The 17,777-nt window shown below is 45.0% G+C and overlaps 2 protein-coding genes across 9 annotated transcripts in view; one reads left to right on the forward strand and one right to left on the reverse strand.

Annotated features, from left to right (window-relative positions):
• The window catches only part of LOC121000837 (gastrula zinc finger protein XlCGF26.1-like), an 800,859-nt gene that overhangs the window by 337,018 nt on the left and 446,064 nt on the right, over positions 1–17,777 (reverse strand). The window lies entirely within an intron of this gene.
• LOC121001549 (gastrula zinc finger protein XlCGF26.1-like) lies at positions 10,115–11,350 on the forward strand (the record flags this gene model as incomplete). The annotated part of the gene is given in 2 exon segments (XM_040432672.1): positions 10,115–10,295; positions 10,380–11,350. Coding segments are annotated over 2 exon segments (1,152 nt in total), but the record flags the coding sequence as incomplete, so codon positions are not given.

Consider the following 17,777-nt stretch of genomic DNA (forward strand, 5'->3'; position numbering starts at 1 on the left):
ATCTCGTGGAGAAGCAGTGCAGACTCCTTTCATTCATCCCTACTTGTATATTCATGGAGGTATATAGCTGTATCTCTACACGGGGGGAGGGGAGAGGGGCTTAGGAAGAGCTGGCTGCAGCGCACTCCTGGGAGATGCAGGTGCTTGATGGTCACATGGGATGAGCTGCTGCCCACCCACAGAGAATGAAGAGACCAGAGCTGCAGAGGAGGGAGTAAAGAAGCTAAAAAGGATGAATATTATACTGGAGAGCAGCGGGTTTTTGCATTTCTCTACTTCAAGTGTTGTATGCACTACTCCTGGTAACTGTTTCCAGGGCGTTCTCCATGACAGCACCATATGTAGGTCGTCCTTCTGGTCTTCTGTAGGGACTAGAACACAGAGAAGTCAATAGGCCGCTCCAGCCTCCAGTGCTCTTCCTGTCTCTACAGAGGGCAGGTGCAGAGAGGATTCCTGAGTGGAAATTTCCTGTTCTATCAAATTGTAGGATCTTTGTTAGGGTTGTATGGGGGTTTCCTCTCCTTCCAGCCCATGTCTAGACTGGCAAGTACCTTCCATGGTAGTGGTCTCCTAGCCTATCCCAGACCCTTTCTAGACCTTCTCAAATCGGCTGTATGGGATGGTCATGTCCTGCTGAAGGGACCCTTCCCACCAGGTTTGATGTCGGGGATGTTGCTTCCCTATTTGAGCTCTGGCTTTGTCATCAGAAGATCCTGGCAGGCAGCGTGGAGCATCTGAAGGCTTGAGTCCCCAGGTTCAGGACTCGCATCCGTCCAAGAGACTTTCCTGGAGGAAAAGGGGAGGAGCTTTATGAGAACATGAGTGGTAAGAGCCCATCTGTATATACACTCATTGACCAAAAATCCTGCACCAAGAAGGAGATGTTGGGATGAAACTTTCCCAATGTGACTGTAATGATGATAAATGTAAGGGGTCCCAATATTACAGAAATGGAGACATTTGGCGAAAATTGTCCAATTCTAAGGAGTTTTTAGGACCCTGTTAGGCTGCCTCTAGCCTGGATACAATATTCGATACGGCCTCTAGCCCGGATCCAAGATGAGATACGGCCTCTAGCCCGGATCCAAGATGAGATACGGCCTCTAGCCCGGATCCAAGATGAGATACGGCCTCTAGCCCGGGTCCAAGATGAGATACGGCCTCTAGCCCGGGTCCAAGATGAGATACGGCCTCTAGCCCGGATACAAGATGGATGAGATACGGTTGGGCAAGGAGACATACATTTTCGGTATGGTATCCTAGGGTACATTTGCCCACAGATGTTACAGATGCTCCTGTAGATCCTGCACACTCATAGGTTGCTGAAGCTCGCATTTCAGCTGTTCCCATAAATGCTTTATAGGTAATAAAGCAGGAGGAGACCTTCCTGGGGAAGCCTCGCTGTGCGCAGCGAGCATATCCAGCTGAAAAGTGCTGAGAAGAATACATGTGGCGACAGGATGTCCTGCACATATTGCTGAGCTGTTAGTGCCCCTCGGACCACTACTAGGGGTCACCGACTGTCGTATGCGATGGCTCCCACCATCATAACACCAGCAGTTAGGGCAGTATGTCGCTCCATAGCAAAGGATTGAAGCGCTCACCAGGAGACCTCCATACTGGAACCCAAAGAGGACCTAGAATTGTCACTAAGGACAATACGGTTCCAGTCTGTAGTAGTCCAGGTTTTCCAATTAGGACATCCCTGCAAACGAAGATTACAGTAGCTGACTGTCAATGACAGGACACATAATGGACGCCATGATGTCAGATTTCCTTCTGCTGAATGTCTGGGCAGAGACGGGGTGTAATTAAGGGGCCACCTGTGTCTAGGTGGTGGACAACAAAACTATGGGAGCTGCTCATTCTTGTCAGTAGATTACACGATCCTCTCTACTGGTAGTCTGTCTGGGCTGTCCGGAGCTTGGTAACGCTACCTGCACTAACATAACCACTGCACCCAGCATTTTCTAAAGGTCAGAACAGCCTAGATCAGTGGTGGCGAACCTTTGGCACGGGTGCCAGAGGTGGCACTCAGAGCCCTCTGCCCAATGACTTTTCAGAAACCTGGTAGTAGAGATCCTGGCCTTCCTCAGAGAAAGAGATATCATCATAGTTCCATAGTTTGGACAATTTTCTCTTGATGTCAGAATCCACTCCAATTCTCCAAAGTACCTATAAATTGTGGATTTTTGGAGAATTGTTGGATCGTGAACATCAAGAAATCAGATTTCTCTCCAGACACCAGGAAGATTTTTCTTGACAAACACTAATTTCTGCCAATTCTCAAACATGAGATGATACAGGGGAAAATATCAGTCTTCTGGAGAAAGAGCCACTGCTTATTATAGGAATCTATGAACATCTTGGGGTTAATGACCTTCTGCATCTCCACAGTTCTTTGGAGCCAGTTTCACGTCTGTTCTCTCCAGAAATTGATTCTTATTGCCTAAACCAAACAATTCTTCTTCCCAGAGTGAGAGCAAATCCTCAGGCTTTTATTTGTGCTGTTTATCCAGCACGATAGGGTAATACCGTTTTGAAATAGGTAGAGAAATGGTTCCAGTACAAGGCTCACCTTTAGTGGTTGTGCTACCTGTAGGCACAACTCTAGTAGAAGCTCATCAAGATGTATACTGGAATCCCAGTTGGTGGTGGACCTGCAGCCACGGAGGGAAATTTTCTTATCAGAGATACCTGGAGTCCCCAAGAAGTTGGGATTTTTCCCATGGTGCAAAGGAGCCAACCACAGTCCAAATGTTAATGGTAAGAAAGGATCTTTATTGCAGGTTCACGCAATAAAGTAAACCTACAATAAAGATCCTTTCTTACCATTAACATCTGGACCATGGTTGGCTTCTTTGTGCCGTGGGAAAAATCCTTTTATCCAGAGTGAGAAGACAGGCTTTACTTTCGTGGACTTTCCCAGAAAACCTGTAATGAAGGATTCTTTGGAATGTAAGTCCCTATGGATACCAGCAAAAAGGGGTGAGGTGCTCAGGAATAGAATATGGGCCTAGCATGCTCATTTCCTCCTTTCCTTTTAATCCGGCCGTCCTGAAGAATATATGGTTAAAATCAACCAGTGTCATTCAAATTACTTAATTCTATCCGAAGCACAGCTGGTTCCCGATACTGAAGTATTTATTTCTGGAAGACCCAGAACCTCTTTATCTAAGATTAAATATTGTTCTTCACAAGGGCCCTCTTCTGTATCGAAAGGTCCAGATGCAGAAATCCTTTAAAGCTTGAATCCTGAGAGGGAAATCATGAAAATTCAGGGACTGTCAGAGTAATATCTACCTTACAGCAGAGTCCCAAGGAAGCTTCCTCACCAGTTTACAGGGAAGTTTGAAAGAGATTTTGCTCCTGGAACGAATCTGAATGTTCGGTCCCTTTTCAGGCTACTTTCACATTAGCGGCAGGCTGTTCCGGCGGGTGAACAGCCTGTCGGATAGTCAGGACTTTGATTAGGGTTGCTCTCGGAGGTGTCCTGCTCTTTACCTAGTTTCCAGGCCCTATTCCCTCACCCCTGTCCCTCCTATGCTCGGTGCCATCACCCCCCCCCCCCCCCCCCCACACACACACCCCGAAGTGTGACAGGATATGATAATGGCATTAGACCCAGGAGCCTAAAGGTATAGATCTCAGCCCTGGGCTGTTTTCTGGACCTTCCCCTTGCAGACTATAGATGGACAAAATGTTCATTGAGGCTACATCCTGGATCAGACCGGCCCTAAAACAATCCATTCCTCTTTGGGACCTAACTTCAGGGGTCTCTGCAATACTCTTGAGGAGTTTAGTTTGAGATTCTTGTCCCTTAAAACAGTTTTCCCAGATGCCATTACCTTGGCCCGTAGGGTCGGGAAAGTACACACCCTTTGCATCGGTGAGTCTTATCTCAAAGATTTCAATAAGATCATAAACGTGTATCTGGCCTTTCTCCCTAAAATTGCCTCAGCTTTTCACCTTAACCAAGAGATGTTTTTTTCATCTTTTCAATGCATCCCCTCACAATGGTGATTCCACATCTTAGATGTCAAAAGATCAATAGGAAATATTTAGATGCCTTGAGATCCTGGAGATAAGATCCAATTCTGTTCATACAGTTCTCAGGAAGGAACAAGGAGAAGAAGGTCTCAGAGACCACCTTGGCGAGGTGGCTGAAGACTGCAATCCAGTAATTCTGTAATTCACAAAGAGTTCCTGGTCCAGATGGAATTAAAGCCAATCACACCAGGGACATTTTAGTTCCATGGACAGAGAGAGCAGAGGCATCTACTGATCAGATCTGCAGAGCAGCGCCTCGGGCAAGCTTTATTACAGACTGGACATCTAATACAATCAGGAGTTAACCCTTGAGAGATTTGACCCAGACTCCCTTCTCCCCCAACCACATGCTTATCTGGTATCGCTCCATGTGGTGTCATTGGTAATGAGTAAATACATTTTTAGTTGCATCCATCCTGGTGTAGTATTTCAGAAAACACTGGAGGGAGATGGTGAGAGGCGCCCTGTAACCTCTCTGTGGTCCTGTCCCTGCAAAAGAGGTTATCCAGCCCAATTATTTAACAGACCCCTTCAGAATGGCTGGATTCATACTTACCTGATCCCTGCTGGTGGGTTCCAGCTCCATCGATACATGGGCACCTCTGCAGATCCCGGGTCTCTGAGAATCAACATCCAGTTGACAGGGCAGGGGAGCACCTGCCACCCATGCAGTACGTCACTCAGTCATGTGCCACATTGGTCACAGGTCACCGCTGCTGCCAGTCCTTGGCTGCAGCAGTTGCGCCCAACCCTTCCCCAACTATTTCCACCCCCACACCCCGTCCCCGTCCCCGTCCCCGTCAACAGTGTGTTGATTTCCACAGACACAGCACCTGCAGAGTCAACAGTGGAGCAATGAAGCCAGAACACAGAGGCACGGACCAAGTAAGTATGAACTCCACCGGGGGTCCGCCTCTCTGAAGGGGTCTATTACACAAGTTTAAAGTTGGATAACTCTTTTAATGATCTTTTGTAGGCATCTAAAACATTCCACTCAACTTGTCCAACTGCCCTGTAATTCACAATATTTGTTTCACACATTTTGAATCAGGATGAAGATCTGAACAATATTAATGCTACAGAGACAGATGTGAGGGGCGATGAGGAATACAAGGAGGAGATTCCTACAGAGACAGATGTGAGGGGCGATGAGGAATACAAGGAGGAGATTCCTACAGAGACAGATGTGAGGGGCAATGAGGAATACAAGGAGAAGATCCCTACAGAGACAGATGTGAGGGGCGATGAGGGATACAAGGAGGAGATCCCTACAGAGACAGATGTGAGGGGCGATGAGGGATACAAGGAGGAGATTCCTACAGAGACAGATGTAAGGGGCGATGAGAAATACGAGGAGGAGATTCCTACAGAGACAGATGTGAGGGGCGATGAGGAATACAAGGAGGAGATCCCTACAGAGACAGATGTGAGGGGCGATGAGGAATACAAGGAGGAGATTCCTACAGAGACAGATGTGAGGGGCGATGAGGAATACAAGGAGGAGATCCCTACAGAGACAGATGTGAGGGGCGATGAGGGATACAAGGAGGAGATCCCTACAGAGACAGATGTGAGGGGCGATGAGGGATACAAGGAGGAGATTCCTACAGAGACAGATGTAAGGGGCGATGAGAAATACGAGGAGGAGATTCCTACAGAGACAGATGTGAGGGGCGATGAGGAATACAAGGAGGAGATCCCTACAGAGACAGATGTGAGGGGCGATGAGAAATACAAGGAGGAGATCCCTACAGAGACAGATGTGAGGGGCGATGAGAAATACAAGGAGATCCCTACAGAGACAGATGTGAGGAGTGATGAGGAATACAAGGAGGAGATCCCTACAGAGACAGATGTGTGTGGCGATGAGGAATACAAGGAGGAGATTCCTACAGATAAGAGCCCAGGTGAGTAGTGACCACTAAATTAAGCAGAGATGAGTCTGTAACCGTAATGACCCTGAATTGGACTTCCCCTATAGCAGGCACCTTCCCCAGGTCCGAACAGTGTCCTCCAGTACTCAGATACCCCCAGGACTTACATTAGGACCAAACTGTGTAATACAAAGCACATATCACAGCACTAGCAGGTAAGAAGAAAGCCAGGAGATAGGAACTCATCAGTAGATGACTGCACCAGGATGGGGATGGTAATCGGACAATGGAACAGACGGATGATTGAACAGACAATATGTGGCACTGACTGGATCTTTTCCTAGATCTGTCCTTACATGCTGACCCTAATACCAGACATCACTGTCCCTCACTGTCCCTTGAGACATTCCTATGGAAAATCCTAATCTCTAAGGGTCCATTCACACGTCTCTATAAATGTGTCTGCACCCGTTTCGCAATTCTGCGGAACGGGTGCAGACCCATTCATTATTTATGTGGACGGAATGGAAGCTAAGAGCACACTATGTACTCAACGCATCCGCATTTCCGGAGCGCGACCCTGAACTTGCAGTCCGCAGCTCCGGAAAAAAATAGAACATGTCCTATTCTTGTCCGCAGCTGCAGACAAAAATATGCTGTTGTATGGGAGTGTCGGCCGGGTGTATTGTGGATCCGCAATACACCACGGACGTGTGAATGGACCCTAAAACTGACCCTAAAACAGACAACAGGAGGACACTAAGACCCAACCCAAAGTGAGCAGAGCTAAACTAGAATCAAGGCAGGACAGACTGAAACATGGAACATCCCCTCCCCCCAACCACATACACAGACTACAAGAATCAGAGGTAAAGACTGGACTGATCATAAGAACAAAACTACACCGATATAGAAAACTAGGAGAGATACTAGAAAATAAAAGGATTACTGGACTGAAAAGCACAGAGCTTACACTATAACCAGTAAGCCCCTGCAGAAACTAGGAATATTTACAGCGAGGCTAACCAGTCAGATGCTCCTCTCCAAACAAGGTGAGCTACAGAAGAGAGGTCGGCTGAGCAAGAGATCAGCTACTGTATAATACATAGCAACTGCCCCAAACATACTAGTAGACAGGAGAAGATGAAACCATAGGAGTGTTCCTGCTGATCCTAGCCCATTACACTAAGGTGGTAGCGACTCCCTCAGGTCTGCGCTGTGACTCTCCAGGACTTGCTCAGTAATATCAGGGGGACAGGTCTCTTCCATGAATCTCCTGGACGTGTCCTGGTGTCCCTCTGTGCAGCATTTCACAGGTCTCCTGTCACATACACTCTGGACTGCACTGGATTCTGGTGTCCAAATTACGAATGTGCAAGGTGTCAACATGTGTCGTCCATACAGGCCCCGGGTACCTTCTGGTTTCATCTGAAAAATTGTGATTATTGGGCTGCCATACCTCTTATAGGGGGTAGGTTTCCTGGCCCTCCTGACACCTCTGTTGCATACAATGACTTATTGTTATAATGCTTGAGTCAATTTATTTAATTTTTCAGTTGGCTTCTTCTTTCCAAAGGTTATTTCTGCCTTCAACAACTGGTGTATAGTCCGTTCAGGTTCTCAGTTGAGTTGATCAAAATAGATTAAACTTGATGAACCTGTGTCCTCTCTTAAGGCAATGTAATTATGAGTTTCTCACACCGGTTCCTTTGCCATGGTTGATTTCTGAGATATAACACAAACTGGTCCCACATCACAGCATCAGTATTGGTTATGGACTTTGCCCCTTCTCATACCTTCTGCTGTAACATTGCCATCAATTGTTGTATGCTGTTCATGGACTGGGGCAGCGTCTCCTCCTCCTCCTTCTGACGCCGGGCAAAGAATATTTTTCACAGTATTCTGTTTGATCACTGATGCCCAACTTGCGGCCCTCCAACTGTTGCAAAACTACAACTCCCAGCATGCCTGGACAGCCTACAGCTATTAGGGCATGCTGTGAGTTGTAGCTTTGCAACAGCTGGAGGGCCGCAGATTGAGCTTCCCCGTGTAGGATGATTGATCTCTAGGATGTAAGAAACCTGTGCATATGATTGCCTGACTCTTGCCTGTTGTAACAGCTCTGTTCTTCTTGTCTCACCCTTCTATGTACAGTCCTGATCAAAAGTTTAAGACCACTTGAAAAATGGCAAAAAATCATATTTAGCATGGCTGGATCTTAACAAGGTTCCAAGTAGAGCTTCAACATGCAACAAGAAGAAATGGGAGTGAGACAAAACATTTTTTAAACCTTCGATTTAATGAAAACAACGAATAAACTGAAACAGGCTGTTTTTCAGCTGATCAAAAGTTTAGGACCACACCTCCAAAAAAAAAAACTAACCCCCCCCAAAACAGAAATCCACTTTCCAAACATGAGCTCAGTAATGAGTAGCTCCGCCGTTATTGTTTCGGCATGCTTGATGCAAGCGTTTCCATGAGGTGAGTGGGAACATTTCTCCAAGTGGTGAAGACGGCCGCACGAAGGCCATCTACTGTCTGGAACTGTTGTCCTTTTTTGTAAACTTCCCTTGCCATCCATCCCCAAAGGTCCTCAATTAGATTTAGATCAGTGGAACACGCAGGATGGGCCAAAAGAGTGATGTTATTCTCCTGGAAGAAGTCCCTTGTCCTGCGGGCATTGTGTACTGTAGCGTTGTCCTGTTGAAAAACCCAGTCGTTACCACACAGACGAGGGCCCTCAGTCATGAGGAATGCTCTCTGCCACATCTGGACATAGCCAGCGGCCGTTTGATGCCCCTGCACTTCCTGAAGCTCCATTGTTCCACTGAAGGAAAAAGCACCCCAGACCATTATGGCGCCCCCTACACTGTGGCGCGTAGAAAGCATCTCAGGTGGGATCTGCTTGTTATGCCAGTAACGTTGGAAACCATCAGGATCATCAAGGTTAAATTTTTTTCTCATCAGAGAATAAAACTTTCTTCCACCTCTAGAATGTCCCATGTTTGGTGCTCTCTTGCAAAGTCCAAACGAGCAGTTCTGTGGCGTTCAAGGAGACGAGGTCTTTGAAGACGTTTTTTGTTTTTGAAGCCCTTCAGTTACAGATGCCGTCTGATGGTTATGGGGCTGCAGTCAGCACCAGTAAGGGCCTTAATTTGGGTCGAGGATCATCCAGTGTCTTGACTGACAGCCAATTGGATCCTCCGGCTCAGTGCTGATTACATTTTTTTGGGTCTTCCACTTGACTTTTTTGTTCCATAACCCTCAGGATCATTTAAGAAATTCCAAATGACTGTCTTACTGCGTCCCACCTCAGCAGCGATGGCGCGCTGTGAGAGACCCTGCTTATGCAGTTCAACAACCCGACCACGTTCAAAAAGGGAGAGTTTTTTTGCCTTTGCCATCACAACGTGTGACTACCTGACAGAAAATGACAATGAATCCACATCTTTGCACAGATTTGGCCCTTTAAAGGCATGTGGTCCAAAATTTTGGATCAGCTGAAAAACAGCCTGTTTCAGTTTAATCGTTATTTTAAATTAATTGAATGCTCAAAAAATGTTTGCTCTCGCTCCCATTTCTTCTTATTGCATGTTGAAGCTCTACTTGGAACCTTGTTAAGATCCAACAATGTAAAATATGATTTTTTGCCATTTTTCAAGTGGTCTTAAACATTTGATCAGGACTGTCCTTAGGGCCATTATGTTTTTAGGTGTGGGGTCACATGACACAATTGGACAGCCCCCTCTAGCCTCTCGTCAGTTATGAATTTTGATAGCTGCCTTTAATAATTTTCAAAAATAATTAAAAAAAATGTTTTGTTCTTGGTAGATGACCGTACTGGGAGCTTGGAGAAACATCTCATATCTACATATTATAATGCAGATGATCCATGTGTCATATCAGATACATATGAAGAGCGTGCCATTATCCTAGATGTACCCTCAGACCTTCACAGCAAAAATCTATCATCTCATCCTTTAAAACAAGTCCAATCTTCTAATTCATCACATACTCTTACTCAGAATGAAACTCGCAGAAGATGTTCTGGAACCCAAAGAGCTCAGAAAAAGCTGTATTCATGCTCAGAATGTGGCAAAAGTTTTACTTGGAAATCAGGCCTTCTTCACCATCAAAGACATCACATAGGTGAGAAGCTGTATTCCTGTTCAGACTATGGGAAACGTTTTATTAACAAATCACATCTTCAAAACCATCAGAGAATTCACACAGGAGAGAAGCCGTTTTCATGTTCGGAATGTGGAAAATGTTTTACGAAAAAAACACATCTTGAAACCCATCGGCGAATTCACACAGGAGAGAAGCCGTTTTCATGTTTGGAATGTAGGAAATCTTTTACTGATAAATCAAGTCTTGACAGCCTTCATAGAATTCACACAGGAGATAAGCTGTTTTTGTGTTCAGAATGTGCGAAATCCTTTACTAAAAAGTCAGTTCTTCTTCTACATCAAAGAATTCACACAGGAGAGAAACCGTATTCATGTTCAGAATGTGGAAAATCTTTTACTCAGAAATCACGTCTTCACAACCACCAGAGACTTCACACAGGGGACAAGATGTATTCATGTTCAGAATGTAGGAAATCTATTACTGAGAAATCATCTCTTAAGAGCCATCAGAAAATTCACACAGGAGATAAGCCATTTTCTTGCTCAGAATGTGGAAAATGTTTTACTAGAAAAAGACATCTTGAAAGACATCAGAGAATTCACACAGGAGAGAAGCCGTTTTCATGTTCAGAATGTGGAAAATGTTTTACTAGAAAAACACATCTTAAAAACCATCAGAAAATTCACACAGGAGAAAAGCCGTTTTCATGTTCAGAATGTGGAAAATGTTTTACTAGAAAAGCATATCTTAAAAACCATCAGAAAATTCACACAGGAGAAAAGCCGTTTTCATGTTCAGAATGTGGAAAATGTTTTACTGTAAAAACACATCTTAAAAACCATCAGAAAATTCACACAGGCGAGAAGCCGTTTTCATGTTCAGAATGTGGCAAATCTTTTACTCAGAAATTCCATCTTCAGAGCCACCAGAGAATTCACACAGGGGACAAGCCATATTCATGTTCAGAATGTAGGAAAACTTTTACTGAGAAATCATCTCTTAAGAACCATCAGAGAATTCACACAGGAGATAAGCAGTTTTTGTGCTCAGAATGTGGAAAATGTTTTACTAGAAAAACAAATCTTGAAAAACATCAGAAAATTCACACAGGAGAAAAGCCATTTTCGTGTTCAGAATGTGGCAAATGTTATACTGAGAAATCAAGTCTAAATAGACATCAGAGAAGTCACACAGAAGAGAAGCCGTATTGATGTTCAGAATGTGGCAAATGTTATATTCGGAAATCATCTCTTGTTCAACATCAGAGAATTCACACCAGGAACAACCAATTCTGAATCCTTCCAGTAAAATATGCCATGAATTTCCATATTTTTTTCTTGCTATCATTTATAGCGAGAAGACTCTGCTTTGTTATAAAAATATTGCATATATATTGAAGCAGGAATTAAAAGAAAATCAGTATATTCAGAAGTGTAGTTACAGCGGTTATAATTGTAGATCTTAAAGGGGTATTATCATCTTAATGATCTCTGTTAAATCTGTTAATGATTTAACAGTGATCATTTTTCTAAATATATTTAACCCCTTAAGGACCGGGCTCATTTTCACCTTAAGGACCAGGCCATTTTTTGCAAATCTGACCAGTGTCACTTTAAGTGCTCATAACTTTAAAACGCTTTGACTTATCCAGGCCATTCTGAGATAGTTTTTTCGTCACATATTGTACTTCATGACACTGGTAAAATGAAGTAAAAAAAATTATTTATTTTGCACAAAAAAATACCTAATTTACCAAAAATTTGAAAACAATTAGCAAATTTCAAAGTTTCAGTTTCTCTACTTCTGTAATACATAGTAATACCCCAAAAAATTGTGATGACTTTACATTCCCCATATGTCTACTTCATGTTTGAATTGTTTTGGGAATGATATTTTATTTTTTGGGGATGTTATAAGGCTTAGAAGTTTAGAAGCAAATCTTGAAATTTTTCAGAAATTTACAAAAACTCAATTTTTAGCGACCAGTTCAGGTCTGAAGTCACTTTGCGAAGCTTACATAATAGAAACCACCCAAAAATGACCCCATCTAAGAAACTACACCCCTCAAGGTATTCAAAACTGATTTTGCATACATTGTTAACCCTTTAGGTGTTGCACAAGAGTTATTGGCAAATGGGGAGGAAATTTGAGAATTTCATATTTTTGTCAAATTTTTCATTTTAACCCATTTTTTCCACTAACAAAGCAAGGGTTAACAGCCAAACAAGACTGTATCTTTATTGCCCTGACTCTGCCGTTTACAGAAACACCCAATATGTGTCCGTAAACTACTGTACGGCCACACAGCGGGGCGTAGAGTGAAAGGTGCGCCGTTTGGTTTTTGGAAGGCTGATTTTTATGGACTGGTTTTTTGACACCATGTCCCATTTGAAGCCCCCTGATGCACCCCTAGAGGAGAAACTCCCTAAAAGTGACCCCATCTAAGAAACTACACCCCTCAAGGTATTCAAAACTGATTTTACATACGTCGTTAACCCTTTAGGTGTTGCACAAGAGTTATTGGCAAATGGGGATAAAATTTGAGAATTTCATTTTTTTGCCTAATTTTCAATTTTAACCCATTTTTTCCACTAACAAAGCAAGGGTTAACAGCCAAACAAGATTGTATCTTTATTGCCCTGACTCTGCCGTTTACAGAAACACCCCATATGTGGCCGTAAACTACTGTACGGGCACACAGTAGGGCGTAGAGTGAAAGGTGCGCGGTTTGGTTTTTGGAAGCCAGATTTTGCTGGACTGGTTTTTTGACACCATGTCCCATTTGAAGCCCCCCTGATGCACCCCTAGATTAGAAATTCCATAAAAGTGACCCCATCTAAGAAACTACACCCCTCAAGCTATTTAAAACTGATTTTACAAACTTTGTTAACCCTTTAGGTGTTGCACAAGATTTAATGGAAAATAGAGACACAATTTCAAAATTTCACATTTTTGGCAGATTTTCCATTTTAATATTTTTTTCCAGTTACAAAGCAAGGGTTAACAGCCAAACAAAACTCATTATTTATGGCCCTTATTCTGTAGTTTACAGAAACACCCCATATGTGGTTGTAAACCGCTGTACGGGCACACGGCAGGGCGCAGAAGGAAAGGAATGCCATACGGTTTTTGGAAGGCAGGTTTTGCTGGACTGTTTTTTTTTACACCATGTCCCATTTGAAGCCCCCCCCCTGATGCCCCCCGAGAGTAGAAACTCCAAAAAAGTGACTCCATTTTAGAAACTACGGGATAGGGTGGCAGTATTGTTGGTACTAGTTTAGGGTACATATGATTTTTGGTTGCTCTATATTACACTTTTTGTGCAGCAAGGTAACAAGAAATAGCTTTTTTGCCACGTTTTTTTTATTTACAACATTCATCTGACAGGTTTTTTCATGTGGTAATTTTATAAAGCAGGTTGTCACGGACGCGGCGATACCTAATATGTATACAATTTTTTTTATTTATGTAAGTTTTATACAATAACTTCATTTTTAAAACCAAAAAAATGTTTTAGTGTCTCCATAGTCTAAGAGCCATAGTTTTTTCAGTTTTTGGGCGATTATCATGAGTAGGGTCTCATTTTTTGTGGGAGGAGATGACGGTTTGATTGGCACTATTTTGGGGTGCATATAACTTTTTGATCGCTCGCTATTACACTTTTTGTGACGTAAGATGGCAAAAAATGGCTTTTTTTACACCGTTTTTGTTTTTTTACGGTGGTCACCTGAGGGGTTAGGTCATGTGATATTTTTATAGAGCCGGTCGATACGGACGCGGCGATACCTAATATGTATACTTTTTATTTTATTTATGTAAGTTTTACACAATGATTTCATTTTTGAAACAAAAAAAATCATGTTTTAGTGTTTCCATAGTCTAAGAGCCATAGTTTTTTCAGTTTTTGGGCGATTATCTTGAGTAGGGTATGATTTTTTGCGGGATGAGATGACGGTTTGATTGGTACTATTTTGGCGCACATGCAACTTTTTTGATCACTTTTATTACCTTTTTTGGGAAGTAAGGTGGGCAAAATTTCAATTTTCTCATAGTTTTTATTTTTTTATTTTTATGGCGTTCACCGTGCGGAGAAAGTAACATGACCGTTTTATAGATCAGGTCGTTACGGACACGGCGATACCTAATATGTGTAGTGTATTTTATTTTTTTAATTTTTATTCAGTGATAAATGTTTTTTTTTTTATCTTAACTTTTTTCACTTTTTTTTACATTTTTGTGACCCAGACCCACTTGGTTCTTGAAGATCCAGTGGGTCTGATGTCTGTATAATACAGTACAGTACAATATGTATTGTTCTGTACTGTATTTTACTTACACTGAACAGATCTATGCTTTTAGCACAGATCTGTTCAGCACCATGGACAGCAGGACGCCTGAGCAGGCGTCCTGTTGCCATGGGAACCTTCCCCGTCTGCTCAGAACTTCGCAGACGGGGAAGGGTAAGCACGGGGCTGAGGGGGGCTCTCTCCCTCTCCATCCGGGGGCTGCAAAGGCACAGCAGCCCCCCGATAGAGAGGGAGGGAGCTCCCTGACCGATGACAGTTAACTTTTTCCATACAGCGGTCCGTACGGACCGCGGTATGGAAAGGGTTAAACGGCTGACATCTGCACAGATGTCAGCCGTTTATACCAGGGTGCCAGTAATGTGCTGGCACCCTGGTATAACCACTAGAAGCCAACGATCATTCATGGGGAGGCGGGCGGGGGATCGCGATCCCGCCTGCCGCACCGCCCGCCTCCCGCAACGCCCCCACCGCATGCGACACCCCCCCCCCCCCCCCCCCCCCCCCCCCCGCACCACCCTCCGGCATAAAATCGTGCAGGGGTGCGTGAAAAATATTTATTTTAGCCACTCTAAAGTTTCTGATCTCCGCGGTCAGGGACCGCGGCGATCAGAAACTGCAAAAAGCGCAGCAAACCGCATGTCTGAATTGACCTGCGGTTTGCTGCGATCGCCGATACGGGGGGGGTCAAATGACCCCCCCCTGCATTGTTACGGGATGCCGGCTGAATGATTTCAGCCGAAATCCCGTTCCAATTAACCCCTGGGGCGCCGGAATACAGATTTTAAGTCAGGACGTACAAGTACGTCCTGGGTCCTTAAGGACTCGGGAAATAGGGCGTACCGGTACGTCCTGGGTCCTTAAGGGGTTAATTAACAAATTCCCACCCCTTAGAAGAAAATAAACCTATACTTGCCTGACTGTTGTCTTCCGTCTCCCCTGGTTATGGCCACCGCTCTTCTCAGGAATCGCGGTGGCCGCGCGTGCGCAGACGACTTCTTATCTTCTCCCGGCCGGCCGCGCGCCGTACTGAACGCGCACGCCGAGACCGCGCATGCGCTATGGTGATTTCTTCCTGGCCAGTATAGTATACTTGCCAGGAAGAAGTCACTAGGGCGCATGCGCGGTCTCGGCGTGCGCGTTCAGTACAGCGCGCGGCCCAGCCGGGTAAAGACATCAATCAAGATGGAGCCCGCCGTGTGCCGAAACCAGGAAGTGGACAGCGCGCCGGGAGCAGGTAAGTATTAAACGGCGTCATGAGAATACCCCTTTAAAGGTGTTGTGCAAGAATGAGGGGCTTTGGCAAACTCCCCCACTTTACTGGATCTGTAAAGGGAAGATTACTTACCTGCTTCCTGGCGCTGGCTCTCCGCTCCTTCTCTTCCAACCTGCAATGCCCAGCTGGGCTCATCTGGTTTGGCATTGCCACAGCCGACACTGGCCGCGGCAGAGACTGGATCCCCTTGTGTCATGTGACTTTTTGCCATGACGTTAGGGAAACCAGTAACCATGATCGTCCATGAATTATATAATGGACATATTGGAAAACCCTTTTAACTACTTCAGTCTTGGGTTTACTATCTGGGTTATGAAGTTATAAACATTCCCAGACCCTTTGGACTCATTTGCAGGAAATGGTAAGGGACATCTGGGGAATAATAATAACCTTAATCCCAGGCTCTGTGCCCCCTCTATAGTAATAAAATACTCTGTGCCCCCTCTATAGTAATAAAATACTCTGTGCCCCCTCTATAGTAATAAAATACTCTGCCCCCTCTCCATAGTAATAGTCTTCTGTGCCCCCCTCCATAGTAGTAATGCCCGCTGTGAACCCTCCATAGTAATGCCCTCTGTGCCCCCTCCATAGTAGTAATGCCCTCTGTGCCCCCTCCATAGTAGTAATGCCCTCTGTGCCCCCTCCATAGCATTAAAGCCCTCTGTATTAAAAAAAATAACTCACAGTAACTACTCACCTTGTCCCGTTCCTGAAGCTCACATACCTCTCTTCCCTTTAGGAACAGATTGCTCTGCAGCACGGTGTGGGTGGAGATTATGCAGATTTCCAGGCTGCAGGCCCCACCCACACCGGCCGGCAGCGCGATCTGTGTCTGCAGGCTGAATGGTGGAGCGGGGAGAAGTCTTCCTGCTTCACCATTCTGTGCGATGCCGGCCTGAGGGAGGGGAGGAGCGCGGGGAGCTGAGCGGTGAGTGACAGGACCCAGCTCCCTGCGCTCCAGCAATGAGCTCTTCTGTCTGTATTGATGGAAGTGCTCATTGCTTCTGGCACCCCCCAGAGAGTCGGCAACCGTATTAAACCAAGCAGAGTAGACGGCTTTTTGACAGAACAACAAACGTAGTCTTCAGTTCTTGCAATCAGTCAGCTGTAAAAAGGTGCAGACATTCTTCTGCTCAGTATGAAGAGAAGAAAGATACAAAAATGGTGTCCGGACTTGTTAAACTGTGGATTGTTTCAAAGAAGGCAAAGGGTGGCTCTGGCTTCTCCACTTGAGATAAATATCCGTGCTCATCAAAAATAGTCCACTGCCCCTTCACCTCTCCCCTTTTTCCGGAAAATGTACCTGAATTAGGGTTTGCTGAATTAGGAGAACACTGGACCTATAGGCATCTCAGCGCTGTGCGGCCACTTCCGGCTCCTGGGTCCAGAAAGTAATTGAGACTGAGGTTTTAGGTGGGTGGTAGGCCGTACATTGGCAGATGGTTAATACAACCCAGTTTATATATGAATTGGGTCCTCTACGCCCATGAAGATTTTCTGGCATGCGAAAGAGTCCCGAAATAGAGCTGTGGCCAATGGATGAGGAAGGAATGACTTGTACAGGCAGGAGATCTCCTCTAACGTCTGGCAGTTAGCTGTGGGCCTTGTGGTTGGAATAACCAGTAAAGGTGCAATGGTGGCCGTACCATGTCATTCACCAGTGAGAATGTGGGTGGCTGTAGTGGAGGTAGCAGCAGCACTGTCAGCACCAGCCGTCCGGCCTGTAGTAACAGGTCACAGCTCTCCCTCACCTCTGGTAGGTGGCCGCATGTTACAGCATAGAAAAAGGATGACTGTGGATGGGACTGCTTACTCATCATCTCAATCACAGCAGGACGATGCTTGTCCATCATGTTCCATACTGTACTGCTGCTACTACTACCCCTACACAGCTGTGCATCTCCAGTCTTGTCCGTCAGGTCCCATACTGTGCTGCTGCCACTTCTACTCCCCCACATGTCCTCCCTTGTCCATCATGTTCCAAACTGTACTGCTGCTTCCACTCTACACAACCAGACATCTACTGCCTTGTCCAGTAAAGAGATATCAGTCGGACTTGGTTCCTCAGTAGGCCTCCATTAGGGCTTCAGAGTGGCTGCTCAGGCTGCTGCGTCAGCAAAGGCATTACCCCCTGCCTCGGGA

The sequence above is a fragment of the Bufo bufo genome, chromosome 5 (assembly GCF_905171765.1).
Source record: "Bufo bufo chromosome 5, aBufBuf1.1, whole genome shotgun sequence".
Lineage (NCBI taxonomy): Eukaryota > Metazoa > Chordata > Amphibia > Anura > Bufonidae > Bufo > Bufo bufo.